Below are 19686 nucleotides of genomic sequence, written 5' to 3'. Positions count from 1 at the left end.
TGGGTAGATAAATTTCTCATTCATTTTAGGCTTGTTTTTGGACTTGTTGGGAAACAACAAAGTACGATGAGAATGGCAAACTAAAATATTTTGAAACTGTTCTCTTTGGTGTGGATGTTGATGCTGTATGCTGATTGTCTCTTGACACTTATGATTTATTCTAAAGTAACACATTGTTTATTCTTTGAAATTTAATAAAAGATTTGTTTGAAAAGGGTGATCAACTATGAAAGGGGAAAATCTACTGAGAAACCCACATAAATTCAAATATAAAATGACCGTTAACATATTCTTAGTAAATGCTCTCTTAAATCCATTAGATTTAATAGATTTATAACTTTTATATTCGCAGCATTCGGACAATTTTAGCGCGAAATTTTTCCATGAGACAACATGTGCATCATAGCTGAAATGCTTTCCTTTGCAGTTTTTTTTTTTAATATTATATTTTTATTTTCCGCGATGTTCTCAACATACACTATATTTAGCATTTATTGCATTCTCCTTTTTATGTGTAGCGAGTTTTTTTTTATTATTTGCACAAAATTCACATGCTCGTGTAGAATTTGGATTGAAAATATTCAAATGAAAATATTTAAATTAAAAATATATAAAATATAATCAAACATCAAATTTTGCATGTTGTCAGTGTGTGATCTGAACTAATATGAAATAATATAGACGGAGAAAAGTTTTTTTGGGGATGAAAATTACTACTTTTAGATGTTCAAATGCAGTGCAGAGGGTGATGATGATGATTTTTTTATAGAAATTGGAAGGCAATAAAATTGTGCTATGAATTTGTGAGACTTAATTTGAATATAATTTCAAAATTGATGGCAAACTCAACAATCATGTGCTACTTACTAAGGGATCTGACCGCAAGCTACTCAAACTATAGAAATGAAGACTTTACATTCCGAAAATAAAAGTCACCACAAAAGCAATCGAAAGAATGCATTCACATAGTACATTAATTTTCCTAATTCATCAGACTTGTGATGAAAAGGACTTCATCTCTTAAAAGTAACTTCCACCCGTTCACCGTCTCTTCATTTTATTATTTTCTATTCTCCTATTTTTTTTTTTTTTAATTTTTATAAAAGCCATTTTCATCCATTTTATTAGTGCAGCTGGACACACAATGCTTGGGTTGAGTTGAAAGCATGAATAACATATGTATATGCTCGTATATGTGAGATGCTGAAAGGGAAAGCTTGACAACACAATAGATTTGATGCATTTTTAAAATTAAAACTGTTCGTTCGGTGAGTGGAATCAACTGTTTAGAAGAATGCGTTGTTAGGTATAGAAATAAGTATCTAGATTAAGTTGCATGCTTAGCTTCTTATTTGGATGTTAAGAAATATCTAACAGTCGAAAAAAATTTGAAATTTCTGAAAAGTCTAAAAAATTCAAATTTCAAATGACAGTTATAAAAGACAGTGTCAAATGGCAGAACAACTTTCATGTCGACGTCCATCAGTCAAAATGTTATAATCTCCACACTAGTGACTAAATAAATGTTATTCAAAAGAAAAATAACATAAAAGTCCATTAAAGATTCAATACTCGATGTTAAAAAAAAAAACAGGACATCACAGTTTGTTTATTACACATCAGGTTTACATTGGGAGGTTTTCAATTCAATTTAAATTTAATTGATGAAATGCAATACACAAATCTAACTAGTCTCATTTGAAATGTTACTCTAAAAAGGAATAAAAAAAAAACTTTATTTTGGTGAATGAAAAATAAAAAATTGCTGAAAAAAAGTCGAGAAAAAGTATTGAAAAATAAATAAAACCATCTGTTGCCCATTTATTTTGCTCATGGCATGACAATTGTGGCTTCTGACCGGAACTCTATTTTGTCGAAATTACAGACATCCGATATGCTTCATTCCTCCCTCCGTTCTCATCGTCTCTTTTTCAAATGTTTACGGACATTTCTTTATATTGTGTTTATATAAAGTATATACAATTTAAAAGCATAAAAGGAAAGAAAAGAAATGCAAAATAGTGCGGTTTAACGACAATCCTGCAATACTTTTTATTTTTATTTAAAGAAGTCAGGAAAATCTAAATTAATTTCATGTTGACCAACATAAATAAATAAATAAAATGAACTTAAGGTTATAAATATTTAGAATTCCTGGTCGAGGAAGAAGGCAGAAACGAAAAGAATCATTTTGAGATGAAATAAATGAGAATCCTTTGAGTCATGGGGTTTTGTAGTACACAAAAGCTTAGCTGGATATCTTTAGCAATAGAAAATTTAAGAATGCAGCCTTTAGCCATCGTTAAAGTGAGCAGGAACTATCATTAGTGGACGGGATCTTGAATATTGTCATGTATGGCACGGATTTTAATCATAGAATGATGTAGATACACACTAATTCATTCCTTACTACAGTAAAGTCTATAAAATATCCAAAAAGTAAGCATAAATAACAAAGAAGCAAAGAAGTTCATTAATTTTGCAAATGTGAATAAATAAAGTAACCGCATGTGATTTTTAAGACTTACAGCATTCATTTGTTGTGCATTTTTTAATCAGACTTACTGCCCATTCCTCTTTTCCTGGCATTTTTCTATTTTAAAAGCACAAAAGAATTTTCTTGATGTTTATTTCCATTGTAAAAGGATTGCGACTGATATCTAAACAATAGTGTCTAAAGGTATGCTTGTAAGAAGCGAAAATGCATCTTTTGATGCATTGATAATACAGCATATCCACAAAAAATACTCTTCTAATATTAAAAATGACAAAAATTTACTTTTGCCTTAAAAAATATTAAAATTCATCTCCAAATGTCTCTTTTGATATAAATATTTTCCATTGTGGATATACTATCATATACAATAGAATGTTTTAATTACTTATTTATGTGTAAAATGAAGCTCTGGTCATTCATTCGTCCACAACAAACGAGGGAATGAGAGAAAAAAAATCATAAATGACTAATTTAGAAAAATCTAGTTCCATTTCATGCTTAGGTGGAAGAGCAAACCAAATGAACCCTTTTTTTTGTAATTACAACAGTACCGACTTGAGTTATGCTTGTTTCATCTCCGGATGTGTGTAAATAATTTTTTTCGAAAAAAACAAAAAATTATCATTTGAATCTAACAGCATATTTAGCATATTTTGAAGGGATGTTGATGACATGAGTGTCCATATACAACAGAATGAGATGTGAACAACAATAGTATCAAGTTTGTATGGATACAAATTTTGTGGTTTTTGACCCATTCTGTGAAATTCTTTACTAAATTGACACAAAAACCATTCAATTTGTACTGTACAGCTTTCTTACTTAAACCCAGTTGATCTCATTTTTCATGCCTTTGATAATTAAAATGAAAAGCATATAGATACAGAAAGAAGATCATTTCCATTGGTCATGGAGCATAAATTTTTAATAACCTTTTTTTTCGTGCAGCAACATCCACAACATCAGAAAAATTACTTACAATTATTTATTCCGGCTACATACATCCATACCATATGAATTTAGATTTGAAAGCTAATTTCACATACCGCACTTCATGGCTACACATTCAGCCCTGTTAGCTGAATCCGATAGCGGATATCCGGTACAATATTGTTGGTATAATAATGATTCGTGCATAATGATTATTATTGCACCTTATCCACTCAATCCGTTCCTTAGAGATTTTCTTTTCTGTTTTTTTCCTTTTATTATGGCTTACTGTGCGATTTTCCATCTACAGCAGTATGGAAGGGCAAGTGAAAAAAATTAATAATAATTTCATTTAATGTCTTTTTAATGAGTCAAAAGGGAAAAATCGATTCCAAAATAGTTCTTTTTTTTTCAATTACAGCACAAAATTAGTGAAAAGAAGGGCTGGTTGGGAATCTTGATGGGCTTATAGATGCGCATTTTGGTCTAGGTTGGACAATTTTGGTGATTCCTTAATGATTATAGAACATTTTAGATCAATTCTACTCAAATTATACTCCATGACATACTACTGTCGAAAAATGCTGAGATTTAAAAATAACATCCTTGTTCCACGTGGAAGTTGATAAGCAATTAATGTGCCCTGACGGCATTGTTACGACTGTTTCTGTTCCTTTTTCAAGGTAAACATAATGTGCTGTTCAGGCTAGTCAACACTATTGTCATCTAATTACAATCGAATCTCAAAATGTAGTCCAAACTGAACACAACACTTGACAATTCAGATACATACAAAAGGATCACAGAGAATTCTCATGAATTCCAAAAATCGGAAATAGAACCGAAGGTAGACTTTGCAATAACACTTTTTATATTTTTTTCTCAAGAAAATTAGGAAATTTCCTCCAATCTGATAATAGAGAAGCCAAATGACCCTTCTCAAAATACTCATTAACAGTAAAACAAGGCATTCTGCAGGAGGAATGAGAATTAAGAAAAATTGCTTTAGCGAATTATTAATGCTTTACACGCGGAGCATACTCTCATGAATGGAAATGACCAAGAAAAGGAAAATAGGTATAGAATAAAAGGAAGTGCAAATGGACATTGTACACTGTGAGAAATTTTTCTAAATTATTGAAAGTACTTAAAGGATATACACCTGAAGAAATTGATACTTGTTCCCAGAATGACTAGCAAGCATGCTGTCAAAAAAAAATATCCCATTCAGTGCATTCCTTATTGTTTTCAATTTCATTCTTATTTCCCATTCCAAGCAAGCATTGAGAAAGAAAAATGAATAAATCTGAAAATTATTAATTTCCTATTATCATTCATTTGTTCATTTGTTGATGCTACTCATTGCTATGTTCTAAATATGAGAAACATCCTTAATAATAATAAAAACAGAAAAAAATGGCAAAAGGAGGATGAGAATGGAAATAAAAAATCAGTGGCAACATAAAAGGTAAGAAAAACAATTGAAAATGAAAAGGGAATTCATTTCAACACGTGAATTCCTATTGTTTTCTCCATCTCCGCGCGTTTTTATGAATCAAGTGAGTTAAAAGAAAGAATTTGTTCTCATTGGCTCGTGGAAAGAGATTCGAAAGGATACGATTGGTGGATGGAGTAGGCGCATTTGTGTCTATTTTTTTGTGTGGCTCGCAGACTTGTCGTTTAATTGCCTTGGATGGATAGTCGTCTAGATCTTGAGACTGATGCTTCTCAATTGCATATTCTCTGAAAATCCAAGTAGCCTGGCATCGAATTTGCATGGTTTCATACATCCAGTCAGCCAAAAGGATCTTCAATCTCCTCACATTCTCGAATTTTAAGGAACAAAAAAATCTCTATGCTACTTACAATAATAGCAACAATGGTACTGACTAATAATTTCCATGTGGTAAATATTCCTCAAAGCATTTGTTGTTTAGACACCACTAGATGCTGAGAATAGCAAAGCATGGCGATATGGTGAGGTGAGAGGGAAGAATGGAAGGTGGAAGAAATTAATGATAACCTGAAAACAATGAAAATGAATTAAAGGTGCAAAAAATGTATAAAAGAAGGGAAAAATGCTTGAATGAGAACGGAGAGGAACGAATACATGAGGAGGAAAATGAGAAAAATCTCATCTCTGCTGACCACAAGCAATCGCTATAAATTTAATCAAGAATTGTGGTTACTTTCTCAAAATTGGTATTGTTGCTATTTTTGAGACATCTCTATGGATATTATACTGCTTTACCACACATTTCTTGACTATACACTAAATTAGTATAAGATGAGCACATAATGTCTATTTAAAGGAGCAAAGAAGAAAAGTTTTATAGATGCTCAGTCAATAATTAAGTCCATTAAATCAAAATTAAATTTTTGTAGCTTGTATCTTTTTCCATATCCAAACATTGAAGGCAGAATACGGAATCCACATATTTAAGGAATGTTTTATGATGCTAAAGCTAATGGACTGTGTCAGAAATAGAATAGAATGTAAGCGTGAACGTCCAATGCAAACAAAATTTACGACATTTTCAACAGTGGAAAGGGGAGAAAATACATATTTGGACAAAATGATAGTAAAAGTGATGGGATTGGGACGTTCCTTTGTTTTTGACATGCTATAGAGATTCTGATGACCTTGGCAATTTGATTCTAGAATGCAGTTGTGTATATTAGGATGTAAATAGCCTAAATGTACCATAAAGTGCTATGTAGGGCAACGACTCGACTTTCCATCTCAAAATTCCTGACAGCAAGTCGGTAAGGAATCCCTAAACTAGAACAATTCGCTTCCTTATCCACATTGAAGTTTATAGCTGTACATTGTCAATAATCGACACTTTCTATTTTCATGTCACGTTGTTACAGAATAGATACATTCGCTGAATTAGAACTCATCGTCATGATCAATGAATCTATCGAATGAAAGGAGATTTTATAGTTTTTTTCCTTCCTTTATGCTCATTCTCACATCCAATAATTTGATGTAATTTAAGCCTTCATATCACTATTTTTCTCACGCAATATCATTTTATTAGATCTAATAGATCCACTTCAATTTTTATCATCATACTTACTTCTTTGTATTGTGTTTCTCTCAACTGGAATAGAAGTGTGGATTGTTAAATTACAGACACGTGATTATTTCATTTTTATCGCATCACTTTATTTACAAATTATGTCATTTTTATTAATATTGTATTATTATTAATATTATCATTATACTATATCTCGACAATCATACAAAATGATAACAATTTGTTGTCATACATGGGTCAATAATAATCGAAAAATGTCCTTTTAGCATTCTTATAACATAAACTTAATTTTTTTTCCATCCTCGATGCCTCCATCCAAAAAAGAATACAACATTCAACGAATTAATAAATTTTTAAGAGGATTAATGGTGTAATTATGCTAATTGCCATAAGATTAACATGATATGATTTCATTTCGCCTGATGATGAGTATTTCTCACATTTGTATTGCTCCTGACAATGTAGCTAGAGTTTAGAAAGAGAAAAAAGAAATTTAAAGTATTAACGGATATTTTAGATTTAAATATTTTTTGCATCTTTTTTTTTGCTTCAACTTTGTTTCAAATTTTTAAATTTTCACCGTTTTTTGAAGAAATTTAATGAAAACATCAATTTCTGGTGTTTTATTTACAAAATAATTAACAAAAATCACCGATAAGAGTTAATGAAATTTTATCAGCTTTTAATTTATTTTCAATTACTTTAATTCACGTGAATATAATTTGCTGATATTGAAATTAATAAAAGGTTAATTAATTTAAGCAACTCAGTTTTTAAAAACAAAAATTGATGAATTTTCATTTTCATGACCTAAAAATCCCCACGAGAGGAGTTCGTCTACCAAGTTTTAAGAACAAACTTTCTAATACTCACTCGCATTAATGCCGAAAGCATTTTGCTAAGAAAATTTCTGGTGAATTCAGCAGTTTCATTTCCGCAGGCCTTCTCTATTGCATAAGCACTACAATCAATGTATTTTTGAAAGGCACTAGACAGAATAGAAGAAAAAGGAGAGTAGATTTAAGTGGAAAGAATGCACATAAAAGAGATTGTTTAATGTCACATCTATCGCATGAATCTTTCCTCTATGTTAAGCACATATATCTAGAAAAGATTCATGCTTCACACAATCTCGATTAAAGTGCGCTAAAGTCCATCATCGCCACACTTTTCACGTGCAAGATAAACTTTCCATGTGTCATAAAAAATGCCAACTCACCAGCAAACAATTTTTAATTTATCCTCCTGATCCGCAACATCAGATGAATTTTTGACGGGCATTGCTGTTGTTGTTTCAAGTGACACATAAACAGAATTCAGTTGTTGCCTTTTCATTAATGTAATTTGCATAAATCCCGGTGATTGTGTCGTTGTCGTTGTTGTGGTCGTAGACCGTGCCTCCTCATCCTTTTGTCTGTAGAGGGCTTGCATGCTTTCCTGATAATCAGTTTTACAATGATCATATTCATTCCTAACCTTTTGCATACATGGTGAGTATCGTAAAAAATCTGTTTCGTGGGAATCATTTGAGGGTCAAATATGTGATTTTCGTGTGAATGCGATGGATGTGAATTTGGGGTTATGTTATATGTGTATGTATTCAAGAGAAAAAGGAGAAATGAAAATAATTTAAATTAATTAAATAATTCACACAACAAAAAAACTGTGTCACATTCTTTTCAAGGTAAACAAGCAATTCAGTGTGAAAAAAAAGTATAAATTAAAGCACTTTAAGCAAATAAATCTCTTCCTCCTAAAATAAATTTACGTACGTGCCTTCCTGATATTGTCCTTCCATACACAAATCTTTAATCATTTCATTTGTGCCATAGTAGATTTTATTAATGTGGTCTCGTTCATGCTGACTCATACATCGACGCGAATAGCTTCGAATGCACTCCAATCCCATATGTAGGTCTCTGTAAAAATGCAATGAAGGAAAAAAACAAAAATTAAATTCGGATCGCAGGTTGTTGTGGTTTTGAAAAATTGTAGCAATAAAAAATTTTAATTAGCCTGAACAATGTCAGTCAATAAATTAATTAATTTGTGAATGGAAATTCCGTTTATCATTTATGTGGAAGAATCGAATGTGTTTTAGGCATTATGGCTGTATTTTTGATCTAATGTTGATTTGAGTGTGAATTTTTTTGAAATTGAAATTTTAAGAAGATGTGATGAATTTTATGACTTTAAGTGTCTGAAACAATTTTAAGCTACAGCATTTACATGTTATTGAGCTTCAGAGTATTATTGGAGTAATATTTGTAATTTTACGTAAATTTATCACATTTTAACACCTTTCTGCGAATAAACTTTAATTGTCCACTACCGTTTAGGTCTATTATGTTACATTACCGTTTAATAAGCTCAATAAATCGTTTATGAACTGCTTATAAAGTCAAAAAACTATCGCTTTGATGTGAAAAAATTTTTGATTCAATTTTCTTTTGTATCTTTTGAAGCAAAAAGTTTGAAATTTTCAAAAATTAATTTTAACGGAAAATTAGATTTTCTGCGTTTTTCTGCAACTTATACTCTATTCTTGCTACTCGGCAATTTCAAAACCACGAAAAAATTCCAAATTAACAGATTTAATGACAAAAAATGTCAATAAAATGTGGAAATAGCAGCGATAAAAGCAATGCCGCTAATATAAGTGCTTTCATGCCACAATTTTGATAATAAACTAATTATTTGATATTAAAATTAAATGAAAATATGTGCTAATTATTTAAATTAATTTAGCGAAAAGATATTTTCGCTTTCATTGGCATTCAAAAATTGCCGCTCGCGTTTAAAAATGAAAACATTTTCATTTTGGAAAAATTTTCGTCTGCAGACTTTTAAGATTGAAAAAATATTCAGTTTTTAAAGGAACAACTTTCTTGCTTTTTTCTACACAAATTTTATTTAAAATGCTCTCTCAGTTTTTCAAATGAACGAGGAGTGAAGGAAAAACATCGACGGAAAAATTAAATTTGAAAAGTTTTTCGCCTAGTTTTCCTTATAGAAAATTTTTTTAGAGCGATTATATAGTAAACTGGATCTTTTAATTTCACTTTGACTGCAAGGATTGAATAGTAAGTTTCTTAGAAATTGTAGTTAATATTCAACTGATTCTTGTTAAGAGTTGCTTTGAAGATCTTATGAATGTTATGACTGTAATTCTAAAGAATCTTGCTTAGTAAACATTTCCTTGGAATTTAAAAATAATAACAGTTAGATTTAACGTTCATTTTGGATTTGAATTGTATTTATTACACATACTTGAAAACCCCTTTTCATACAAATGTTCAGTCTGCTTTTGAACTTTGAAGAATAAACATGTCAATTATTTATAAATCCATTAGGAAGTCGTTTTAATTAAACTACGTTGATCACAATATTAATATTACTTCAAAGAATAGCTCAATAAAACAGTAATTGAAGTTCTCAAGCTCTACAAAGCCTTAATCATAAATTTCCATCAAAAAGTAGAATTTCTAAGCCAGAATATTCAAATTCTAAGCCAAAAGCGCCTCAACAATCCATTCATATGTCATTTCCTACAGATTTGCACTCACTCATTCAGTTCTTGAACTTCTTTGGTTGCGAAAATATTCCGATATTGCAAGAAGGAAATCTGAGTTTTCATAAAAAAGTAGAAAAATTCTTTTATTGCTTGAGACATATTACTGTAGAATGAGGAAAGAATTGAACGGTAGGAAGCGTATATGGAAGTAATTTTGAGAAATTGAAAAATATTTTTCATTAGATTCCGAGAAGCTATTCTTCCTCAAATCAACTTATTGATCATAATAGAAAGTTGAGATGCAATGTTTCAATTTATTAGTATTAATGGATGGAGCGTCAATCTGTGGATTGTTTTGGAATTATCATTGCATCAGTCAGATGCATTTGATTCCAATTTTCTAATTCTATTGAATGTAATCTATTAAAATATTAGAATATGTTTAAAATTAGACAATTTGAATTCATAAAATTGATGTCCATAGAAAAGTAGGCTTTTACTTAGTTCCATATGTAGTTTTGTCTTGAATTCAGACATTTTTATGAATGATTCTTTAAAATCTTTAGAATTTTGATAGTTTTGAAGAATATATTGATTTTATCATAACATCTCTTCATACCACATCAACTACAAATTTGATCTGTCAGTTCCAATCATACGCAAAATAATATTCAAATCCATTATTCAATTACTAGCAAAATTCATGAAATTTACACAAGATTTCACTTACGGACATATTCGATCTAATTGTTCCTTATTATAAACGAAATTGAATTCTCTTGTAGCTTCAACAGCCTTTATTTGTCTCGCACATTGTTGTAATTCCTCTTGGCCACATGGAACACCGGCATGCTGTTGTTGTTGATGGTGATGGTGGTTTTCATTTGCGTAGATGTAATTGCAGAAAAAATAGACTAGAGAGAAAAAAATTTTCATTTTCAACACTTTTTTTTGCACTCGAGGAAAAATGAGATAAACTGTCGGCTCATCTGAATCAGGCCAATTTTGTTTATTTGTTATTGTATGGTATTAAAAGGCTTTTTTGTATTAACTGGAATTATTATCGTAGAGTGAGTTTCATTGATCGTTTTTCTGGAATTGATCTTGAACTGACTATTATATTAGGAGTTCTGAGTAGACTAAAATATTTTATATCTGGTTGATGGGATTTTGATGATTGGTGCTATTCGGAATGTTGCCAAAAATATAGTGAATTTTATGATTGTTCAACAGAATTTTTAAGATTTTTTGTTGATTTTGAGATTATTTAGAAAATGAGGGATTGGGGAAATCGAATTCTGACTTCGGAACTGACAAAATGTCAATTGTATTCCTACTCGTAGTATTCCCTGAATATACTGCTGGCGACCCAGCTTTGTGCCAAGATTAGTCATTAAGTTAAAGGATAGAGTAAAAGTCATTCTAAAATGCCTCATCTGAAGAGTAGCAGCCCAACAATTAGGCTAGGTATGGTAAGGTTTACAACTGACTATTTCCGAAATAATCTTGTACAAAGAAACAAAAATGGACTAAGTCGACTAAGATACGCTTGACTTCATCTGAAATTTCGATTTCTGAGTAAACTTATTGAAATTTTAAAGTTTTTTTATAAATTTAAATATAGTCGTCCGGAATCATTAATAAAATACATCAAGCCAATCAATATCCAACGTCCCTCACCTATTTTAAATAACACAAATATTTCGATCAGGAACAAGAAAATTTTCAATTGATCTTCAATTTATTTATTTTTTTATTGAATTATTATTCATAGATTATGTAGTATCGTATCAATATCTACATAAATTCTGGTCTGACTTAAAGGTAGACAAAGGATGTCCAGCAAATTTAATAATAATCTCATTAATAGCCATTAAGGGATTTTATTAAATTGACTAACTCTGGACCACATAGTTGTTAGCAATAATGACTATAAATCAACTATAAATCTACTGACTAATTGCTTATAAATGCTAGAACACAAAGTTGAATAGAATTTGATCAACTTCCATCACTTTGAAACAAAGGAGACTTTGTAAAAATTGCAAATTTCAATTAAAGTTAAACAAAAAAAAGTCAAAAAGTTCAAATGAGCTGAAAGTTTATTTAATTCCTTTAATGTAACGCTACCTGCTACTAAAACCTGCTTGATCTCTCTCATAATTCCCACCAGCACTTCTTAACTTTCAATTAATTTTTTTAAAAGAAAACTTTTAATTTTCGTATTTTTTTCGTGCTCGGTTTTTTCTTCACATGAACCACATACACATCAGAGAAGGAGCAGCATAAACAATAATAACTTTTACTATCTCATAAGCAATTAATTCATTAAATTATTATTTGTTTTATTATTGCTACACACGAATTGTATTTTCAATCTTGAATTTCAGTTTATTGTTCCTTCCGTTTCTGCCAAATGGATTTTTTTATGTGATTTATGACTTAAAATTTCGTTTTTTTTTATATTTTAAAAAATAAAACAATTTTCATTGCTCGGCATTTTACTATTTGTACAAGCAGCATAACACAATAATAACCAATGAAGAGAAAAATGTCCAAAAATGACCCGAAAATTGCAATAAATCAAATTGACCGAGGCTTTAAACTTATTTTTTTTTCAGCGTGTCCTTTAAAAAAACAACAGAATTCACAGCAATATGCACACACACGTGATATGATGGAATGACAAATATGATATGTAACTTGTATTTTTTATTTTTTAACGGACTTTTTTTTATGCATCCAACAATGTCGAGTGTTGATGAACAACTGAATGGAACAGCACAAGAATTTTCATGCTGCTGCTATTTTTCCCCCCATTTGTACATTTCACAAGCAGAACTGAATAACTGAAAATGTTCCATATATATTTTCAAAACAGCCAAAAGCTTTGAATGAAAAAATTCCTTTTTTCTGTTTTGAGAGAGAAAATCGGAACCGAGACTTGCGAGAGAGAGAATTTTTTACAGCACAGGATGAACTTCTTCCTATTTGAAAATGCATTTTTGTGTTAAAAAACATTTTAGAGAGTTTAAATTCAGCTTGCGAGAGATAAATATGAGTACAAAAAAAGCTTTTATGCTGCATGCTATTGTCAGGCAACAACCGTAAAACTAAATATTTGGAATTATCGACATTTATATTATGGAAAAATTTGCAGAATATTCAAAATAGAGCAATTCACACATTTTATTTTCGAATGCAACATATTCATGTTTATTGTAGCCACTTGCTCTAGAGGTTAAGCTGGCTGGATCAATTGCTGCTTCTGGCTGGATCAATTTTTATTCATAATTGGATTATTTCAATTGCTTTTTATTTTTATTTGGATAAAAAAGCTGCAACGGAAATTTTTAATTTGAATTTGTTGAAGCGAAAATTGATGCGAAAGATTTTTGAAATTCTAAAATCCGTTAATTTTTGAAATTTTGTGTTTGATCACTTAGATGCTTTAAATTAGATTCAATTGCTGATAAAAATACTTAATGAATCTCAGACCACAAATAAAGTTCAAAATACCCAACAATGCGCTTTAAAATTCATCAAGTTCTAGCAGATTTACAATTTTACACAATCTGCATAAAGACGGAAATTATTATTTGATCTCTCTATAGGAAGGTCAAATGAAACTGAATGAATGTTTGAGAAGAATTTTATTGAATCGAGAGAAATTTTTTCATTTAATTGAATTTCTCATTTAATCTGCATGCATTGCCCTATTTTATACATGCATGAGTCACAATATTAATTAAGAGATCATTTCTAGTTGAGGAAGTGGCTTATGACATTAATTGATCATGCAAAATGTAAGACCTTGACATGTAGGCTCTGAATCAGAAGCTCAATATTGGATATAAATTTAATTCGAATGATTTGTGATTCCAGTTACACCAAACTTAAATTTAAATGTGTGAGAAAGCTTCCGGTAAAATATAACAAGCAACTCATTTCCTGGCACATCAATAGAAACTTCGATTTCAATGACTGAACTCTAACATTCACTTTGATGCTCGTAAAAAACAGCAACAAACATAAACATGACAAAAAGTTATTTAAAAGTTTTCAATTATTTTTTCCAACCCCAGCTCCTTTAGTTTCAAGGGTGAGGTTCATTAAGGTTGAAAAATTTATGCTATAGTCGGTTTTCATATGAATTTTATGATCAAATGTGTTGATATTTTTTTGGACGAGAAAAGTTCAAAAATGAGGAAATTCCGGGGGTGATATAAAATTTAAAACTAACAATATGTGTGAATTGTGTCTAACATTCAAGCTCCAAATTAAAGGAACAACAATGGTCTGATATAAAATGTGTAGTACTAAGGAAATTTCTTTTTTGTTGGTGCTAGTTGCCAAAATTGTAATTTTCACATCCATTTCAACTTTTATCTCATTTTTGTTAGAGATAAGTGCTGTTTGGCATTCAGTTTTAGTGGTTGACTATTAAATAGATAGTTTGGTTTTCATTTAATTAAATTAACATTTTCACTTCATCTCATTTTAGAGGAACTGAAAATGTTTTTCGAACATTGAAAATTTATTAATTCCTGCCAAATTGTTGTTACAAAAATGCGCAACAGTTTTCCCTGCCGTGCTGACTTTATCTCTCACTCAATAAACTTTTCATGTTTTCATTCCTTTTTTCTTTCATATGAAACATGTATTGGTTAATTCATTCATTGTGATATATCCAAAATATTACTAAAAAGTTTTCAAATATAATATTTTGGAAGCAAATAACAAATTGGAATTAAAGCAATTAAACTTTTTTACAGTTCATATTCGCTAGAATTATGAATTTTTAATGGTTTCAAAGCTGTATATCAACATTCAGACTGGAAAATTGTAAATTCGCTCTAAATTTTCTGAAATTTGATTAAAACTGTCATAACGGTCATTCGAGATTTGAATAATATTTATTGTACATAGTTGAAACCCCCTTTTCTTACAAAAATTCAGTCTTTCTTTGAACTCTGAAGAATAAACATCATTGTGAAATTATAATTCCATTAGGAAGCCAAATTTTGTGTACAAAAAATTCTTTTATTTACTATTTTTATGGATCTTTAACTTACATGTATGATTCTTACTCTACAAACTACTTTATGTGGTCTTGCACTTTTCATTTCTTAAACAGTGTCCAATTGGTGAGTAATTACAGAAGCATGCTATGCATTTATCGTCTGTTTTAATCTCTTCACCAATTCTGTAGAGTTGTGTACCAACTGTACATCCTTTTTCTTTATTTGAGAACTTTATGTAGACTGATTTTTGTTCTACTGATCGTTTGCGGATTGACCTCACATCAATTCCAGCTTCACCAGAAGTCTCTTCATTATTTTCTGTTATTGGCAATGATCGTGAAACTGTAAAGTTTACAAATGATGCTGGTGGTTCAGTTTCTGATGTCCTTGTGGTTTGAAGCATACTTAATTTTGAAACATAGTCCTTTAATTCCTTGAGTGTTGTCAATATCATATCGATTTGTGTTGGAACTGGTGGAGTAAGCTCTTGTTCCTCTGCAATTTTAACTGTTGCTTCTGTTGTTTTAGCTTCTTCTGATACTTTGATTGCTTCTGTTGAGGTTTTTGGTTCTTCTGGTAATGAACTGGTTGTAACTTCTGGAACTTCTGTAACTGCTTCATCTAATTGATCCAATGATTTTGAAGAATCATTCTCAACTGCTGCAGCTGTAGTTTGTTCTTCTTCTGAGATTTCAGGGATAGATTCTGGTGAGCTTTCAGACACAATTTCTGTCGAGCTTGAAATAGATGAAATAGATTCTGCGCTTTCAGTTACTGCTTCTGTGGAACTTGAAGTAGATTCTGTTGCGCTTTCAGTTACTGCTTCTGTCGAGCTTGAAGTAGATTGTGTTGAACTTTCAGTCACTGCCTCTGTTGAGGTTGTAGCTGCTTGTGTTGTGATGTCACTGTCAACTTCTGTTGAGCTTGATTCTGAAGTGCTTAGTTCACCAGCCTCATCATCAGCTTTTTTCAGATCACTGGTTGCTTCATCCTTGGCTTCATCAGAATTATCTTCATCACTTTCCTCGCTGCTCTCATCCTTTGTTGCCTTTTCTGTGGTTACCGTCGTTGATTCAGTAGACAATGTCGTAGATTCAGCTTCTGTCACAGCCTCAGTGTTTTCAACTTTGATTGTTGTTGATTCAGTTACTGCTTCTGTAATTGATTCAGAAACTGCTGATGCTTCGGTTACAGGAAGAGTTGCAATTTCATCAGAACTGGAACTTAATGTTGTCTCTTCTGAAGGTTTTTGAGTAGTTTCAGTTTGTTTTTCTTCTTCTTCGTCTTGGACAGCTTTCTCAGTTGTCGAACTTTGTGGAGTTATTTCCTTGACACTTTCATCTGACTTGACTAAAGTTGGTTCTTTTTCATCTTCAAATGGTGGAAGGAATTGAGTTACTTCAAGAGGTGTTACTTTTGCAGAATCGGCTGCATGCGAGATTTTAGTTTCATCGGTTTCTTCTTCATCATCATCATCATCATCATCATCATGTTCTTTTGAGTTTTCTGACGAATTGTGTTCCTCACTTGAATCTTCATCGTCATAATAAGGTGATCTTTTGACGACTTTCTTGTTCTTCTTTGTAGCTGCGATAATTTCATAGATACACCATGATAATTAAAGAGTTGTCTAAAAATAATTGATATACTCACAATCAAAACATTTCCAATCTACAGGACAGCATTTGTCATTCTCGAAAATTGGCAAGCATCCACGTTGTATAAATGACTTATATTTCAATTCAATTTCACAATTCAACTTATGGCAGTGTGAATTCTTCTCAATAATTGTTGTATTATCGAAATCCTTATGACAAAGACACTCATAACAGGGATTTGATTTTGATATGAATTTTTCTCCTTCATGATATTCCACATCGCTATCCCAGCATGTTGCTAGTTTTTCCTTCTCTTCATCGTCTGTCAGAAAATAATGAAATAAAAAGAAGAATCATAATATTATTGAGCAGTTGTGCAAAATATTAGCTGTAGATGCATGATTATGACGCATTATTGTAAGATTATCACAGGATTAGACAGAGTTGTCGATTGAGGTAGTTATGAGATTATCTGTTGACATTGAGTCCAAAACATTTAAATTTAGATTTACTTTGGTCATTTTAATTGTTCAAAGCAGTACTGGATCTGCTAATTATCAATCTTAAAGATATCTAGCCTGCTTTGATCAACATTTTGACAAAACAAAAGCTTGTTTTAATTGAGAATTCCATGAAAAATAAAATTTTCCAATTTGAAATGTTTGTAAACAAAAATAAAATTTGACGAAATTTCCTGCAAAAGCAAGCCTTGCTCAAGTAATTACATCTAAAGCACAGCTAAAGCACCTTCATGTTCAAAACACTCAGCCTAAGCAACAACCCTGTCTTTAAATTGTGTGAAAAAAATTAATTGATTTGTAATGACCGAATATGACACTCAAAATGAGTGGAATTCCATCATATTAAATATTTCCATGAGCAATTAAAGTTGGTCAATATGAAGAGAATATCGCGTTCAATTGCGCTCTTGAAAAGTGAAAGAAATAATTCAGTCATTCACAAAAACGTGATATTTTGGAGTATAATGAAATAATAAGAAGAAATCATCTTATAATGAGCTTGACATACCGCAAACAATTGATGTTGAGCAACATTCATTCAAATCGCCATAAATGTTTATACAACCCGGCACTTTAAAACTGGAAATGCCACAATCACTATTTGTACATAAAAACTTGGCTGGTTCCTCTTCATATCTGTAAGATTTTTGAGATTAATTAAGTAATTATTGAATGAATTGAAGTAACTAACCTTGAGCATATACATTCTTCGACACATTTCGATTCGGTGGTCAAATTGCGTGGCAAAACTTCACCAATTTTATAGTCATTGCCCTCAAATGTACACTTGTTCTCATCCTTTACAACCTTCATGTCGTCAGGACATTCGAATCTCTTTGGACAGCATGATTTAGATCCATAAATCGGCTTACATCCAAGCTCTTCATAAATTTTCATCGGTTTCCTACACTCATCAATGTTACAATCGATTGATGCTGCAAACAAAAAACAAAGAAACTAGTTTCAATCAAATCGTCACCATCATGGAATGTCTTCATACTATTTTTGTTAGCATCGCGCATAAATTTGCAACAATGATTAGCTTTTGAACCATCTAACATTTTATTAATCAAGTCAATGGATTTGACATTACTTTTTTGAGATATATACATGATTACCGGTTTTGCTTTCAATACCGCAGTTGTGAATTCTTAAGCATTGATTCATATTTTATAGTAATTAGTTAGAAACGATTTAAATGATAATGACTAAAGCGAATTTAGTGGGAAGCTTTCTGGAAATTCCATTTTTAAAAGACATTTGTGAATCAGATGACATTCTTAAGAATTTTCAATGCCAACTGCCTCTATTCTATCTCTAAATTTGGAATATTCTCTAAAATTTAACCAAAAACCTAGTTCTGATCCTCAAAACAGTTTCAACCCACAACAAGTCATCAATTTAGTCAAAGTGACAACACCAACTGCCGCAAAGCTTGCTATGAACTTGAACATTGATAATAAAATCAAGTCTGACACATGCGTGTAATTAATTCGTAGATTTACATTTCTATAGATCATTAAAATAATTTCCGATTATGTAAGACGTTGGACACAAAAATAACTTTTGGATCATAGAATTGCTTCTTTTGCAAAAGCAATAGTAACCGCGTGGGAGGTGTATTCTTGACCTATATTATGCATCGATTTAGAGTATAAGAAGTAAACAAACATGTGTAAAAGAAGTAAGAAATTTATGATCAAGGTTGAATAATATTTATGGATATTTAAGTGAGAAATGGATACAGAGTCAAGTGTGATTCATGCAGCTTAGTCATTTGTATTGAGTTTTATGCATTATTAACTAGATCTATAACAATCTTAATTGTTTATTGATATGTATCTACGTGTTTATTAGATTTGTTTAGGAACTGCCCAGTAAATTTCCTCATTTTCGCAATTCAAAAGCCATTTCTCGCCCACTGTGCTACCTAATGTGACTTAATTATTACAAAAACATGATACATTCTATTGTTGAACTTCAATGCCTTTTTACCACTCAATTTCGCTGACTCAACCTAACTTTTTGCAATAATCATGTCTTAAAGATAGCTTTATGTTGAACATTCGTCATGTCAAACTCGCACATTTAGTGTAGCACGTATAAACATGTTTAATCGTTTGCCTTGTTAATGATTTTGACGATAAATCAGGTGTCAAAAGTTGTTTTTGGTGATTTGACAATTTTTACTGGATCTTTCCAAAAAATTCACTGGATTTTTCAAATATTCTCACTGGATCATCAAACTTGTCTAAATTTTAAATATTTCCATGAAAAAGCTTTAAAGGAAGCTTTTTAATCACATCCAGAACATCCATAAACTTCAGAATCACATTAAATTCCACAAAATCTTAAATTTCCCACACAATATGCTTCAATTTTCCAACACAGTTTCACAACAGGAAGTAGAACACATTTGTGCTTATGCATTGCTTACCTGCATGTGCAGTACCAATAAATACACAACACAATGTGATAAATACTGAAACCTTCCACATTTTATAATGATATTTCTCTGTCTCTGCTTTTTCTGCTACTGAACACCTCAACAGACAAAA

The 19686-nt window shown here is 31.0% G+C and overlaps 2 protein-coding genes across 3 annotated transcripts; both read right to left on the bottom strand.

Annotated features, from left to right (window-relative positions):
* Positions 1 to 6677: 6677 nt before the first annotated feature.
* Positions 6678 to 12752, bottom strand: LOC139087874 (uncharacterized). The gene is made up of 6 exons (XM_070636826.1): positions 12116 to 12752; positions 10716 to 10899; positions 8248 to 8390; positions 7691 to 7979; positions 7345 to 7459; positions 6678 to 6936 (listed from the first exon to the last, which is right to left on the bottom strand). Exons 1-6 carry the CDS (start codon positions 12144 to 12146, stop codon positions 6814 to 6816), a joined length of 885 nt encoding a protein of 294 aa, XP_070492927.1. The 5' UTR covers positions 12147 to 12752; the 3' UTR covers positions 6678 to 6813.
* A 2255-nt stretch (positions 12753 to 15007) lies between these two features.
* LOC139087840 (uncharacterized) lies at positions 15008 to 19686 on the bottom strand. Of its 2 annotated transcripts, XM_070636770.1 has the most exons (6): positions 19566 to 19686; positions 17820 to 18063; positions 17637 to 17764; positions 16663 to 16929; positions 15799 to 16596; positions 15008 to 15738 (listed from the first exon to the last, which is right to left on the bottom strand). In XM_070636770.1, the coding sequence occupies exons 1-6, from the start codon at positions 19624 to 19626 to the stop codon at positions 15089 to 15091; spliced, it is 2148 nt and encodes a 715-aa protein (XP_070492871.1). In that variant the 5' UTR covers positions 19627 to 19686; the 3' UTR covers positions 15008 to 15088. The 2 variants fall into 2 exon arrangements, with proteins under 2 accessions (XP_070492871.1, XP_070492870.1); XM_070636769.1 differs by having other exon boundaries at positions 15008 to 16596.

Source organism: Chironomus tepperi, unplaced genomic scaffold, assembly GCF_022539635.2.
Source record: "Chironomus tepperi strain 1889 unplaced genomic scaffold, CSIRO-AGI_Ctep_v1 contig_137, whole genome shotgun sequence".
In the NCBI taxonomy this organism is placed as follows: Eukaryota; Metazoa; Arthropoda; class Insecta; order Diptera; family Chironomidae; genus Chironomus; species Chironomus tepperi.
This window is presented reverse-complemented; position numbering and strand designations above follow the sequence as displayed.